This window comes from Hemitrygon akajei, chromosome 5 (genome assembly GCF_048418815.1).
Source record: "Hemitrygon akajei chromosome 5, sHemAka1.3, whole genome shotgun sequence".
Taxonomy (NCBI): Eukaryota; Metazoa; Chordata; class Chondrichthyes; order Myliobatiformes; family Dasyatidae; genus Hemitrygon; species Hemitrygon akajei.
Genome location: NC_133128.1, coordinates 114,084,867 through 114,101,398, shown reverse-complemented (window position 1 = coordinate 114,101,398; position 16,532 = coordinate 114,084,867). Strand labels below are relative to the sequence as shown.

Here is a 16,532-nt window from a genome sequence, read left to right as displayed (position 1 = left end):
ATGCATAAGTTCTGTCTTCTGGACCGATTTTCAAAGTTGACACTCTTGGCTTTAAGTGTTTCCACCTGTTTAATCGTCGAAGATAATTTCTGCTCCAGTTTTTCAATTATCAAGTCTCGCTTCCGAGCGTCCTCTTGCAAAGTTGCGATTAGAGCTTGCTGCTGGTTAACTACTGAATCAGTCTTATCCATATAATCCTGAAAAGCCTTTATATCTTGTTTGAAAATTTGTCTTTGTTTTTCAAATTTTTCATTTAAAAGCTCCAATAACATTTCATAAGTCAATTCAGTGCGCTTAGGATCGGACTTTTTTTTCCTTCCGTTCCCGTTAGAATCTTTCCCAGGGTCTCGCCCTTTAGATCTCAAAGCCATTTCTATACTCATTTCTTCAAAATTCACAGTACACTCTTAAAGATAAGTCCAAAAAAGTAGCAAGAATCTTTTGGTGTAGGTAAAAGTAAGTTAAATAAGGGTGATCATAGGTTAAGAAAAGTAAAGGTTATGGAGTGAATCTGAAACAGTGCTCACTCCATGAGCGTCTCCTGGTGACCTCCGCATGGGGTTCTGGAAAGGGATATCCCATTGAGACAGGGAAAGGATGAGGAATTATGGTTGACAAGAGAAGTGAAACATCTGGTCAAGAGGAAGAAAGAAGTTAAGGTTTGGGAAACAAGGATTAGACAGGGCTTTAGAGAGTTGCAAGGTAGCCAGGAAGAAGCTTAAGAATTAACTTGGCTAGAAGAGGGCATGAGAAAGCCTTGGGCCAACTGTTTATTCCTTTCCTTGGATGCAGCCTGACCTGCTAAGTTCCCCCAGCATTTTGTGTGTGTTACTTTGATAATCTTGCACCTGCAGAATGTCTTGTTTGTATTTCAGAGTTCAAAGTAAATTTATTATCAAAATGCTTGAATGTCACCATATACAACCCTGAGATTCATTTTCCTGAGGGTATCACAGCTTCAATGTGGCTCAGTTTTGTTGTTCACCACAGTGACATGGTGAAGGCATGTTGCAGCTCATTCGACAGTCGAGGTGCTCACTTTATTATGCTCTCCAACTTTCAGACCGCAGCTAAAAAAGGTTTGAAGGCTGCAGTGCAGACTGCTGCTGAGGAGTTCCTGGCCTTTGTGGATGAAGGGGTGTCCCCTTATCATGGTATGTAATCTGGTTGTTTTACTTTTACCTGGGGCTGTGGATATGTGGGGCACCTGCTCTTGTCTGACACTGTGACATTGGAATTTTCACTCAATGGCCACTTTATTAGGTACCTCCTACACATAATAAAGTGGCCACTGGGTGTATGTTTGTGGTCTGAACCCTTGACTTTGGAACATGTGCTCAGTAGCCAATGTATTTGATACCTCTGAAACATAATAAAGTGCACTGAGTGTATGTTTGTTGTCTTCAGCCTCTGTAGCCCACCCACTGCATGATTTAACATGGTGTGTGTTCAGAGATGTTCTTCTGTACACCACATGTTATTTGAGTTACCAGTCTGGCCATCCTCTGATCTCTCTCATTAACAGTGTATAAGATGATGAGAGGGACTGATCGTGTGGATAGTCAGAGGCTTTTTCCAGGGCTGAAATGGCTAGCATGAGAGGGCACAGTTTTAAGGTGTTTGGAAGTAGGTACAGAAGAGATGTCAGGATTAAGTTTTTTTACGCAGAGAGTGGTGGGTGAGTGGAATGTGGTGAAGGCGGATACGATAGGGTTTTTTAAGAGACTACTGGATAGGTACATGGAGCTCAGAAAAATAGAGGGCTGTGGGTAACCATAGGTAATTCTAAAGTAAGGACATGTTCAGCACAGCTTTGTGGGCTGAAAGGCCTGTATTGTCCTGTAGGTTTTCTGTGTTTAACAAGGTGCTTCCACCTACAGAACTGCTGCTCGCTGGGTGTTTTTTGCATGGTACTCCATAAACTCTAGAGATTGTACATGAAAATCCCAGGAGATCAGCAGTTTGAGATACTCAAACCACCTCAACACCAACACACATTCCACAGTAAAGTCACTTGCAATTTCATCAGACTATAAAAACCTTCCAGCTGATTTCAGAGTCTCCCACATGCCTTCTGGCAAACTCTAGCTGAGATTTCGTGTGTTTTTCAACAGTGGCTTTCTCTTTGCCACTTTCCCATAAAGCTGTGACTGGTGAAGCACCCGGGCAACAGTTGTTGTATGCACAGTCTCTCCCATCTCAGCCACTGAAGCTTGTAACTCCTCCAGAGTGGTCATGGGTCTCTTGGTGGCCTCCCTCACTAGTCCCCTTCATGCATGGTCACTCAGTTTTGGAAAACAGCCTTGTATTTGCATCTGTGCCATATTCTTTCCACTGCTTGATGATTGACATAACTGTACTTAAAAGAATATTCAGTGACTTGGATACAAGAAAATTTCCATCTCCTGACTTGTGCTTTTCAATAGCCTTTTCGTGGAGATGCTTGGAGTGTTCTTTTGTCTTCATGGTGTAGTTTTTGCCAGGATACTGACTCACCAGTAGTTGAACCTTCCAGTTACAGGTGTATTTTTACTACAATCATTTGAAAACCTGGACTGCACACAGGTCTCCAAAAAGCAGATCTCCATTTAACTAATTATGTGTCTTCTATAACCAATTGGCTGCACCAGTGATGATTTGATGTGTCATATTAAAGAGAGTGAATACTTAGGCAATTAATTATTGCAGTTTATATTTGTAATTAATTTAGATAATTTTGTAGAGATCTGTTTTCATTTTGGCATGAAAGTCTTTTCTGTTGATCAGAGTCATAAAAGCCAAATTAAATCCACTGTGATTCTAAAACAATAAAACACAAACTTCCAAGGGGGGTGGGGGGGGGGGGGAGTGAATACTTAAGATAGACACTGTAGGTTACATTTCTTTCCCATTCGGATGTTTAGTTTGAATAACAACTGAACCTCTTGACCATGTCTGCATGTGTTTGTCTTTTGAGTTACTGCCACATGATTGGTTAATTAAATAATTGCATTAACAAGCTGGTGTACCTAACGGAGTAACTATTGACTGTATAACTACAGATCTGCGTTCAAAATCAAAAGTGAAGTTTATTGCCACAAGACCATGTGTGCACAAATGCAATGGAAAACTTGTAGCAGCATCACAGGCACAGAGCATCATATAAGCAGCATTCACAAGGCAAACGGAGTCCATTTTAGTGCATAATAATCAAAGTGGTCACAGTGTTGCTACTAATATATAAGAAGGCAATCAAAATGAAGTCCGTTTTAATGCAACAGAGTGTGGATGAACTGCAGTGATTTGGATTGTACTCCTTCTCCTTCCTACTGTCGTATTCTGGCTTCCATCCCCATCCTTTGCAGTCCTGAAGGGGCCTCTGCCCATTGACTGTTTATTCCCTCCATAGATGTGACCCAAATTTGAGTTCTTCCAGCATTTTTTGTGTTGCTTGGATTTCCAGCAACTGCAAAATTCTGTGTTCATAAAATTCTTTATTGGGCACAAGAATTCTGTCCTGATTTTCCAGCATCTGCAGAATCTTTTGTGTTTATGATTGCTGCTCCATTGAAGTTTAATTCTTCTCTTCAATGGGAGTTCAGTGAGACCCTCTTTCACTGGTCCTCCTTTGTGATCCCTGTGATTCTGAGTCTTCAATCCATGTGCAGCTTGTACTCCTCCTTCCCCTACCCCCTTATTCTGGCTTCTGCCTCTTCCTTTCCAGTCCTGCTGAAGGGACTTAGCCTCAAAGGTCGACTGTTTATTCTCCTCTGTAGATGCTGCCTGACCTGCTGAGTTCCTCTTGCATTTTGTGTGCGTTGCTCAAGATTTCAAGCATCTGCAGAGTTTTTTGTTTATGATTTGGGGTTGTGCCGGTTGGTTTGATAATTGAATGGTTGAAGGGAAGTAGATTGTGGTGTGGGACTTGAGGCTTCAGTTCTTCCTGCCTTGATCTCAGTTGAGAGAAGATGGCATGTCCTTGATGGTGGGCAAAGAGCACTGCAGCACAGTACAGGTCCTTTGCCCCATGATGTTGTGCTGACCTTTCAAGCTACTCTTGTGTCAATCTAACCGTTCTCAACCACATAGCCCTCCATTTTTCTAACGTCCATGTGCCTACTTAAGAGTCTCTTAAAAGCCCCTAAGGTGTCTGCTTCTACCACTCCTGGCACCTTTGATAATGTTTTCCTGAGGGGATGGTGAGCAGGGTTTGGAGCATCAGGGGAGGGTAGAGGCTGAAATCCTGCACTATTTCCACGATTGTAACAGTGTCCAGCATCCTATCATACTGTCTCAAATCTACAGAATACACAGTGGGATAGCTTTATAATGTAGGGGTGTACAACCGATAAATGCAATACAAAAGAGCTGAGTCCCATCTGCTGTTGCTGGGATTATCCAACCATAGCACCAACGTGATTCGTATGACACCACAAGTGGCTCCTTTGAAGGTTCAGGAGGTTTGGTTTGTCAATGAATGCACCAACAAACTTCTACAGAAATACCATTGAACGTATTGTGACTGGATGCATCACAGTCTGATGTAGCAATTCAAATGGACAGGAACATAAGACTATAGACATAAGAGCAGAATTAGGCCATTTGGCCCATTGAGTCTGCTCCCCCATTCCATTTATTTTTATTTTTAATTTGGAGAGACAGCGCGGAACAGACCTTCTGGCCCAGTGAGCTTTGCCACCCAGCAGCCCACCTATTTAACCCTGGCCTAATCACAGGATAGATTACAATGACCAATTGACCTACTAACCGGTACTTAATTAGAGTGTGGGAGGAAACCAGACACACGGAGGACACCCACACATTCACAGGGAGGAACGTACAAACCCCTTTTCCAGACAGCATCGGAATTGAACTCCAACACTCCAATCTGTAATAGTATCATGCTTATTGCTATGCTACCTTAGTGCCCCATGGCTGACTTATTATCTGTCAAACCCATTCTCCTGTCTTCTCCCTGTAACCTTTACTAATTGAAAGCCTATCAACTTCCACCTTAAATATACCAGATGACTCAAAGAAGCTGCAGAGTGGACTCTTGCCCAATACAGGCAGCCCTTGGGTTACGTACGAGTTCTGTTCCTGAGTCCGTCTTTAAGTCAGATTTGTACATAAGTCGGAACAAGTACATCTGGTATTATTCAGCGTCAGTTAGTCAAATGTTTGTCTTAGTATATAGTATATATTTTACCTTTCTATGCATATAAAACACTTAAGAAAGGTATGTATTTCAATAATTAAACCACTACGTTGCTTAGTAATAATTGTAGCTTTCATCGGGGCAGGGCCTTTCACAAGCTCCATTATCCTCACTTTATCCGTTATCCTTTAAAATTGTTCCGATCGCTGACCGACTGTAACCTAATGATTTTCCAATGACCGATGGCGTTTCACCTCTTTCCAAATGCTTTATTATTTCCACTTTATTTTCAATCGTGCTCACTTCTCGTCAATGGAACAGAAACACTGCGGGTGGTAGGTCCCGAGCTTTGCCGGCTCCCGAGGTTTGCTGGGTCCTAAGAACCACCGCACTGAGACAGGCTAAATAGGACAAGTGGGGGCTGTGCTGGGTTTGGGTATTTGATCCTCCACAATATTCCGTGTGGGAATTTAAACTGGAGGTGGCAGTGGGTTTTTTTTACGAGGTCGAGTTGCGAGCTTGACATCAACCCGGCACGGATGGTACGGGAGTCGCTGGATCAACATCAACCCGGCATGGGAGCGGTCTGTCACTGGATCGAACTTGGGAACCTCTTCTCCAGCCCGGCGTTGATCTCACTGTGCCACCAGCTGAATGGAACAGGCGGGGTCAGGGTGAATCTTACTAAGAAAAATTTAAACCAAATTCAAAGTTAAACAGTCAACACGGCGTCAACGGCAATGACTTAAAATGGCGGACAGCGTTCTCCTTCCACGGTTCGTAAGTACAAGTTGTCTGTAATTCGGACGTTCGAAACTCGGGGACTACCTGTACATCAAAGATCCTCACCATCTGGGCTTTGCTATGTTCTTGCATATACCATCAGGGAGAAGGTATAGAAGTCTGAAGTCTCTCACCACCAGGTTCACAAACAGTTTCTTCCATTCAACCATTCAGTTCCTGAACTAACTGGTCTCCCTGTGACTCTGTGGATTTCCTCCAGGTGCTCCAGTTTGCCTCCCGCAGATTAATTGGTTTAATTAGTAGTTTAATTGGTTACATGGCTGTAATTGGACAGCGTGGGCTCATTGGACCAGAAGGACCTGCTACCCCTAAATAAATAAATGGATAGATAGAGAGCAATGACAAAATTAAAAATGAGATTCTGCAGATGCTGGAAATCTAGGCCAACACACAAATGCTGGAGGAACTCAGCAGGTCAGTCACCATCTATGGAGAAGAATGAACAGTTGACACTTCAGGCCAAGGCCCTCGAACGGGACTGGAAAGAAGCTAGAGTAAGATAAAATTGAAACAATTCTATGTTGGTCACAGCTGGACTACAATGAGCCATTCTAGTTACCACACTGTTGGAAGGTAGTGAGGGTGAAATGACAAATTGCTAAAGGAACTCAGTGGATCTATCAGTATGTGTAGGAGAAAAAGGAATTGACAGTGTTTTATCAATCCTGAGAGTTCCTTCCTCCCTCCCTCTAACAGATGCCAGTTGACCTGCTGAATTTCTCCAGTAGAATGCGCTTGCTGCAGGTTACAGTATTTGCAGTCTCTTGTGTGCCTAGAATCACTTGGATGTTGTCTGGATGGAATGATTGTTATCAGGAGAGAGTGGATAGGCTAATGGGCTGGCATTGGTATGGTAGGTGTCCCATTATCAATCAGTTGATTGACTCGTGATCTCTGTACCTTTTTTGGTTCTTACAGTTGTGGAGGAATGCAAGCGACGTCTCCGATCAGCTGGCTTCAAAGAGCTCAAGGAGACTGACCACTGGGACATTGAACCTGCCAGCAAGGTGAGGATCTGAATGGGGCAGATGGGGGTGCAACTGCATCGATGGGACCACCCTCAGGTTGGGGGAGCAGCACCTTGTATTCTGTCTAGGTAGCCTCCAACCTGATAGTATGAACGCAAGTTTCTCCAGCTTCCAGTAATAACTGCCCCCCCCCCCCCCCCACCCACACCCTTGCCTTTGCCATTCTCCATTCTGGCACCTGTCTACCCCTTCTCCTCACCTGGCCTTCTGATGCCCCTCCTCTTTCTCTTTCACCAATAGTCCACTCATCTCTCCTATCAGATTGCTTCTCCCCAACCCCACCCCCAGCCATCCACTTTCCCCTTCACTTGGTTTCACCTATCATCTCCCAGTTTGTATTCATCCCCTCCCCCCCCCCCACCTTCTTATTCTGGCTTCTGCACCCTTCTTTTCCAGTCCTGATGAAGATCTCAGCCTAAAATATGTCAGCTGTTTTCGTTTGACGATATACAGCACAGAGTAGGTCCATCTGGCCCCTCAGGCCACACTGACCAGCAGCCCCCGATTTAAGTGTGGCCTCATCACTGTATTAGCTACTTCTGCCTGGGAAAAGCCTCCTGCTATCCACCCCATCTATGCCTCCCATCATCTTGTACACCTCTAAGTTGCCTCTCATCTACCTTCGCTCCAAAGAGAAAAGCCCTGGGTGGTCAACCTCTCTTGTTTATTTAGAGATACAGCACAGAACAGGCCCTTCTGACCTGATGAGCCACGCTGCCCAGCAACTGTGGGGCAGTTTGCACTGACTAAGATGCTGAGTTCTTGCAGCATTTTGTGTGTAACTCTGAACAGAGAAAAAGCAGCTGCTCCCCTTGAGAGTTTCTGCCAAAAGCTGTCTATCCAGGAACGCACTCTACACCCACAACTGTGTGGCTAGGTAAAGCTAAATTGCCATCTATAAATTTGCCAATGGCACAACTGTTAGCAGAATCTCAGATAGTGACAAGGAGATAGATCAGCTGGTTGAGTGTTGCCACAACAACAACCTTGCACTCGATGTCAGTAAGACCAAGGAATTGATTGTGGAATTCAGGAAGGGGAGATCAGGACTATACACACCAGTCCTCAGAGGGATCAGCAGGGTGAGCATCTTCAAATTCCATGTGTCAACAACCTTGATGATCTATCTGGTCCCAATGTATTGATGCAATCACGAAGAGGGCATGCCAGCAGCTGTATTTTGTTAGAAGGTTAAAGAGATTTGATATGTCACCAAAGACTCTCTTGCAAATTTCTACAGGTGTACCATAAAGACCATTTTGACTAGTTGCATTGCTGTTTGGTATGGAGGCTCCAATGGATCAAAAAAACCTGCAGAGGGTTGTTAACTCATAGAACTCATTGTGCCCATTTGCCTCTCACCATAGAGTACATTGTCAAGAGGTGATGCCTCAAAGACGTAGCATCCATCATTGAGGACCCTCACCATCTGGACATGCCATCTTATTGCTTCATCAGGGAGGAGGTGCAGGAGCCTGCAGACATACATTCATCGTTTTAGGAACAGCTTGTTCACGTCTCCTATCTGATTTCTGAACAGTCCGAGAACCCATGTTTTGATTCTCTATCTAAGTTATAATTTAGAGTAGTTCTTGTCTGCTGCTGCAGAACAGCAAATTTCTTGGCTTGTGTCAGTGATGATAAACCTGTTTCTCATTCTGAGCATGGGCTACCTACCAGTCCAGAGACACAAGCATGGTCCAGCAGCTTGAGTTCAAACCATATTCAAATCTTGGTTAGTTTGATTTAGGTTTGGTCTAGTTTATTGTCATATCCCTGATGTCCCCGATGTACCACCTGACATCAGTGGTGGGGAAAATGCTAGAGTCGGTTACCAAAGATGTGATAACAGCACATTTGGAAAGTGGTGAAATCATCGGACAAAGTCAGCATGGATTTGTGAAAGGAAAATCATGTCTGATGAATCTTATAGGATTTTTTTTGAAGATGTAACTAGTAGAGTGGATAGGGGAGAGCCAGTGGATGTGGTATATTTGGATTTTCAAAAGGCTTTTGATAAGGTCCCACACAGGAGATTAGTGTGCAGACTTAAAGCACACGGTATTGGGGGTATGGTATTGATGTGGATAGAGAATTGGTTGGCAGACAGGAAGCAAAGAGTGGGAGTAAACAGGACCTTTTCAGAATGGCAGGCAGTGACTAGTGGGGTACCGCAAGGCTCAGTGCTGGGACCCCAGTTGTTTACAATATATATTAATGATTTAGACGAGGGAATTAAATGCAGCATCTCCAAGTTTGCGGATGACACGAAGCTGGGTGGCGGTGTTAGCTGTGAGGAGGATGCTAAGAGGATGCAGGGTGACTTGGATAGGTTAGGTGAGTGGGCAATTTCATGGCAGATGCAATTTAATGTGGATAAATGTGAGGTTATGCAAGAACAGGAAAACAGATTATTATCTGAATGGTGGCCGATTAGGAAAAGGGAGATGCAACGAGACCTGGGTGTCATTGTACAGCATTCATTGAAAGTGGGCATGCAGGTACAGCAGGCAGTGAAAAAGGCAAATGGTATGTTGGCATTCATAGCAAAAGGGTTTGAGTACAGGAGCAGAGAGGTTCTATTGCAGTTGTACAAGGCCTTGGTGAGACCGCACCTAGCGTATTGTGTGCAGTTTTGGTTCCCTAATCTGAGGAAAGACATTCTTGCCATAGAGGGAGTACAAAGAAGGTTCACCAGATTGATTCCTGGGATGGCAGGACTTTCATATGAAGAAAGACTGGATCGATTAGGCTTCTGCTCGCTGGAATTTAGAAGATTGAGGGGGGGATCTTATTGAAACGTATAAAATTCTAAAGGGATTGGACAGGCTAGATGCAGGAAGATTGTTCCCGATGTTGGGGAAGTCCAGAATGAGGGGTCACAGTTTAAGGACAGGGGAAGCCTTTTAGGACCGAGATGAGGAAAAACTTCTTCACACAGAGAGTGGTGAATCTGTGGAATTCTCTGCCACAGGAAACAGTTGAGGCCTGTTCATTGGCTATATTTAAGAGGAAGTTAGATATGGCCCTTGTGGCTAAAGGGATCGGGGGTATGGAGGGAAAGCAGCTACAGGGTTTTGAGTTGGATGATCAACCATGATCATACTGAATGGCAGTGCAGGCTCGAAGGGCCAAATGGCCTACTCCTGCACCTATTTTCTATGTTTCTATATGCAGAAGTCTGTGTGTGCACAAATACAATGAAAAGTTTACCTGCAGCAGCATCACAAGCACAGGAAGTCATAGAACATTACAGCACAGAAATGAATAAACAGTCCATGCTGAGACTTGTCCTCTGATTGGCACCTTACCCTTGGCTAGGGATGTTTAAATATCTCTTTTAGGGCTCCTGCAATGTCTGCATCAAATACATAATGCTTTCAGGAAATACATAAATAACACAATTTTTGGAAGAAAGAACACAATTAGAGGAAAAGCCGAAGTGTTTTAGTGTTACTATACTGAGTAGTGATTAGAGTTGTGCCAGTTCGTCAAGAACTGAATAGGTGAAGGGAAGTGTCCAAATCACTGCAGTTTAGCAATACTACAGCCTCTTGGATCACTTCAGTTTAGACTTTAGTTTCCCTTGTTCTAGTGTGGTGGTTCTTGTTTTTTTTAAAAATGTGTGTAGTTTAATCTTTTGTAGCTTGCTTGCATCAGCATGACAGGCACATAGCCTCCAGATGCTCGAGTTTCCTCCCACATTCTAAAGATGTACGGGTTAGGGCTAATGAGTTGTGGGTATGCTATGTTGGTGCCAGAACCATGGTGACTCTTGTGGGCTGACCCAGCACAGTCATCACCGATTAGATTTGATGCAAACAACATGCTTCACTGTATCATTCAATGTACCTCTGACAAATAGGAGTTGAGGCTCTCCTCGCCCCAAAGAGACTGGCCTTCTCGCGGAACCAGAGGCTGCATGCGGACAGCTGTGGCGACCGGACGTCTCCGGCCTCTGGAGGAGTGGGGAGGGGACACGCGGGTGACGCCCGACCTTGAGGAAGGCTAATTGCTCTGATCTAAATTACGTATAAAATTTTGTATAATCTGTTTTCAGCTTTTTATGTGAACGCTGCTAATCTGATGCCGGTTATGCTGCTGCAGGCAAGTTTTGTATTACACCTGTACACACATGTACATATGACAGTAAACTTGACTTTGATTTTGCCTCCCTTTGAAAAGGTAGCTGTTCATCACCACTCTCTGCTCCTTGGCCCCTGTAGTATCTATGCTAAGTGAACCTTTAATCCCTCAGCCTTTACCTTTTGAGGGCTGTTGTGTGGTACTTTGGCATCCAAAAGGTTCCATCCTCATCAAAGCTCTTGTAGTCTTCCAAGAAACTCATGATAATGTAATTTTTTTTAAAGAAATGAATGTTGCACAGATTTACTTGCCAGCTGAGCTGTGTTAATCTATTTGTTTTAAATAGTACTACATGACAAGGAACTACTCATCGATCTTGGCCTTTGCCGTGGGAGCCAAGTACAAACCGGGAAATGGATTCAGCATGATCGGAGCACACACAGACAGTCCCTGCTTGCGGGTGAGTCACTGTCTGCGGGGAGTGTTTCTGAAAAATCACTTGTGGAGGGGTGAGGAGAATGAGGACTGAGATGATTGTGATATTCTCAACACACTTTCTGTACCTAAGCATTTGAAGTTCATTGCTGCCATCTGGAGGCTGTAACATTAGGACAAAATGATTTCAGCCAACTAAGTAGGTAGTATATTGTGACATAAAAATTTACTTTGAACATTCAGGTTGTGCTTCTTGTTGGGTGTCTGGCAATGCTCAGCCAGTGTTTATGATGAATCTCAATCAGTAAAGTTTTTAAAAAAACTCTAAACACAGAATATACTGCAAAAGCACAGAAAATGATGGAGGAACACAGCAAGTTAGGCAGCATCTGTGGAGGGGAATAATCAGGGCTGGAAAGGAAAGGAGCAGAAGCCAGAATAAGAAGGTGGGTGGAGGGTAGGAAATACAAGCTGGCAGATGATGGGATGGGGGGGGGGGGGGGAGGCAGATGAAATGAGACTGTGGAAGGTGATAGATGAAAAATATAACGGGCTGAAGAAGGAATCTGGTAGGAGAGGGAAGTTGACTATCTAAGAGGGGAGCCAGTTTGGGGAATGGAAATAAGAGAAGGGGGAGGAGGGCGAAATTACCAGAAGTTAGAGAAATAGAAATCAATGTTCATGCTGTTAGTTTAGTGGCTACCTGGGAATATGAGGAGTTGCTCCTTCAACTTGAGTGTGGCGGGAGAGGAGGCCACGAGCTTTTAATGTGGGAATGGGAATTAGAATTAGGTGGCCACTGGGAAATCTTGCCTGTTGTGACAGAGTGAAGGTGCTTGACTTTGTGCACTTTGAAGTCTTGTCAAGTTTGTAACAAAAAAATGTTGCAGGCCTTTTGAGCACAGTGAGATCCCAGGCTCAGTAACATTATATAGATACATAATTCCTTAAAAGTGGCAGCACAGAGAGGGTTGTTAAGAGAGCTTGTGGAATATTGGCCTTCATAAATCAGACTACTGAATACAGGAGTTGGGATGTTATGTTGAATAATCCATTTTGGAGTATTATGCACTGATCTGGTCACCTACCTACAGGAAAATTACAACATTTAGTGTAAGAGTCACAAAAACAGGCCATTGAGCCCATCTAGTATGTGCCAAAATATTAATCTGCCTAGTCCCATTTACCTTCACCCGGACAATAGCCCTTCCATCCATGTACCTATCCACATTTCTCTTACATGCTGCAATGAAACCTGCATCCATCACTTCCACCGGCAGCTTGCTCCACACTCTCACCACCCTCTGAGTGAAGAAGTTCCCCTTCAGGTTCTCCTTAATCATTTCACTTTTCTTCCTTGACCTCGCATTCTCATCTCACCCAGCCTCAGTTGGGAAAAGCCTGCTTGCATTTACCCTATTTATACCACTCATAACTTTGTATATCAACTCTCCCCGCATTCTGTGCTCTAGAGAATAAAGTCCAAATCTATTCAACCTTTCCCTATAACTCAGGTCTTCAAGTTATGCATCATCCTTGTAAACTTTCTCTGTAGTCTTTCAATTTTATTGCCATCTTTCCTGTAGGTAGGTGACCAAAACTGCACACAATATTTCAAATTAGGCTTCACTGACATCTTGTACAATTTCAACATAACATCATAACTCCTGTACTCAATACTTTGATTTATGAAGGACAATGTGATAGAGATATTTAAAATTATGAGGGGGATTGATAGATTTGATGTGGATAGGCTTTTTCCATTGAGAGTAGGGGAGATTCAAACAAGAGGACATGAGTTGAGAGTTAAGGGGTAAAAGTTTAGGGGTAACACGAGGGAGAATTTCATTATTCAGAGAGTGGTAGTTGTGTTGAACGAGCTTCCAGTAGAAATGGTAGAGGCAGGTTCAATATTGTCATTTAAAGTAAAATTGGATAAGTATATAGACAGGAAAGGAATGCAATCACAACCCTGTGCTTACTACAAATATCTGCTATCTCCTTACAGATTTGCTCCTCCAATTCTTGCTCCCCATTGGGTGGTCTATAATATACTCCTGTAAGTGTTACTACAGCTTTCCCATTCCTCAATTCCACCCAAATAGCTTCCCTAAACAAGCCCTCTAATCTAACCTGCCAGAGCACCACTGTAATATTTTCTCTGACAAGCAATGCAACACCTTCCCCTCTTGCCCCTCTGATTCTATCACACTTGAAGCAACGAAATCCAGGAATATTTAGTTGCCAATCACACCCCTCCTGCAGCCATGTTTCATTAATAGCTACAACATCATATTTCCAAGTATCAATCCATGCTCTAAGCTCATCCACCTTTCTTACAATGCTCCTAGCATTGAAATAAATGCATTTAAGAAATTCTCCACCTCCTCCTCTCTGTTTATCTCTAACGGTGCAAACAACCTTACTATCTTTTTCTTCCTTCTCTCATACATCTGTTCCTACACCCTGGTTCCCCTCCCCCCTTGTATCTAGTTTACAAGATACTGGAGCCTCTCTAGCAAACCTACCTGCAAGAATATTTGTCCCCCTCCAGTTCAGATGTAAACCGTCCTTCTGGAACAGGTCCCACCTTCCCTGTAAAACTGCCCAATTATCTATAAATCTGAAGCCCTCCCTCCTGCACCATGTCTTCAGCCACGTGTTGATCTTGGGCTGAGTGCAGGTCGGTGGGACTAGGTGAGAGTAAGCGTTCGGCACGGACTAGAAGGGCCAAGATGGCCTGTTTCCGTGCTGTAATTGATATATGGTTATATGTGCCAAAAGCTCTTTGTGAGCTTATCTACATGTGATGCCAAAGGGGAGAGAAGTTTGGATGTACGTGATTGGGAGGGGTGTGTTGGTACGTTCTGGGTGCAGGTTGGTGGCGCTAAACAATAGTTTGGCAATGACCAGATGTGCTGAAGCACCTGTTTCTGTGCTGCATAGTTCTTTAATTATGAACCACTGAGTTCCTTTGTGTAGTTCTGGTCTGTTGTCAATGGGACAAGGCAGAATGAGTTTGGCATGGACTGTGTGCAGTTTTAGGCTCCTTATTTAAGAATGGACATGCTGACATTGGAGAGGGTTCAGAGAAGATTTACTAGAATGATAAACACAAGGAAATCTGCAGATGCTGGAAATTCAAGCAACACACACAAAATGCTGGTGGAACGCAGCAGGTCAGGCAGCATCTATAGGGAGAAGCACTGTTGACCTTTCGGGCTGAGACCTTTCGTCAGGACTAACTGAAAGGAAAGATAGTAAGATCTTTAGTAAGTAAGACCCAGAGATCTCTAGATAGTAAGACCTCTTACTATCTTACCTTTCAATTAGTCCTGACGAAGGGTCTCGGCCCAAAACGTCGACAGCGCTTCTCCCTATAGATGCTGCCTGGCCTGCTGCGTTCCACCAGCATTTTGTGTGTGTTGCTTCACTAGAATGATTCCGGGAATGAGAGGGTTAACATTTGAGTTAACGTTTGACTGCTCTTGGACTGTACTCCCTGGAGTTTAGAAGAATGAGGAGGGACCTCAGAAGCATTTTGGATGTCGAAAGGCATGGACAGAGTGGATGTGGCAAAGTTGTTTCCCATGGTGGGGGAGTCTAGTACGAGCGGGCATGACTTAAGGATTGAAGGGCACCCATTCAGAACAGATGCAAAGAAATTTTTTTTAGCCAGAGGGTGGTGAATCTGTGGAATTTGTTGCCACGGGCGGCAGTGGAGGCCAAGTCATTGGGTGTATTTAAGGCAGAGATTAATAGGTATCTGAGTAGCCAGGGCATCAAAGGTTATAGTGAGAAGGCAGGGGAGTGGGACTAAATGGGAGATTGGATCAGCTCATGATGAAATGGCGGAGCAGACTCGATGGGCCGAATGGCTGACTTCTCCTTTGTCTTATGGCCTTATAGGCTGTGATGATAAGTAACTGGGTTTTTCTCCAGCCTTTGTGCTGTATAGCAACATATTCCAATCGCTAATTCGTTGCTTCCCTTTCATGAGGCTGAGGGGAGCTGCTACCAGCGTCTTGTTCACTGACACGGCATCTTTCATGTTTACAAAACTGCATCAAGGTAGAATACGCAAAAACATTCTGAGTATTTCCCTGGATTTGCAGAATCTCTTGTGTTTTTAAAAAGTGTGGAATAAAGTATTGACTTAGATAGATAGATAGATAGATAGATACTTTATTCATCCCCATGGGGAAATTCAACTTTTTTCCAATGTCCCATACACTTGTTGTAGCAAAACTAATTACATACAATACTTAACTCAGTAAAAAAAAATATGATATGCATCTAAATCCCCATCTCAAAAAGCATTAATAATAGCTTTTAAAAAGTTCTTAAGTCCTGGCGGTAGAATTGTAAAGCCTAATGGCATTGGGGAGTATTGACCTCTTCATCCTGTCTGAGGAGCATTGCATCGATAGTAACCTGTCACTGAAACTGCTTCTCTGTCTCTGGATGGTGCTATGTAGAGGATGTTCAGAGTTATCCATAATTGACCGTAGCCTACTCAGCGCCCTTCGCTCAGCTACCGATGTTAAACTCTCCAGTACTTTGCTCACGACAGAGCCCGCCTTCCTTACCAGTTTATTAAGACGTGAGGCGTCCCTCTTCTTAATGCTTCCTCCCCAACACACCACCACAAAGAAGAGGGCGCTCTCCACAACTGACCTATAGAACATCTTCAGCATCTCACTACAGACATTGAATGACGCCAACCTTCTTAGGAAGTACATTCGACTCTGTGCCTTCCTGCACAAGGCATCTGTGTTGGCAGTCCAGTCAAGCTTCTCGTCTAACTGTACTCCCAGATACTTGTAGGTCTTAACCTGCTCCACACATTCTCCATTAATGATCACTGGCTCCATATGAGGCCTAGATCTCCTAAAGTCCACCACCATCTCCTTGGTCTTGGTGATATTGAGACGCAGGTAGTTTGAGTTGCACCATATCACAAAGTCCTGTATCAGTTTCCTAAACTCCTCCTCCTGTCCATTCCTGACACACCCCACTATGGCCGTGTCATCAGCGAACTT

The 16,532-nt window shown here is 43.8% G+C and overlaps 1 protein-coding gene across 1 annotated transcript in view; it reads left to right on the top strand.

The window, feature by feature from the left end:
• The window catches only part of dnpep (aspartyl aminopeptidase), a 61,394-nt gene that overhangs the window by 7,641 nt on the left and 37,221 nt on the right, over positions 1–16,532 (top strand). Inside the window, exons 2-4 of the mRNA XM_073046205.1 lie at positions 1,064–1,154; positions 6,860–6,948; positions 11,402–11,515. Of these exons, the coding sequence (XP_072902306.1) occupies positions 1,064–1,154; positions 6,860–6,948; positions 11,402–11,515 (294 nt within the window). The remainder of the gene's footprint in view (positions 1–1,063; positions 1,155–6,859; positions 6,949–11,401; positions 11,516–16,532) is intronic.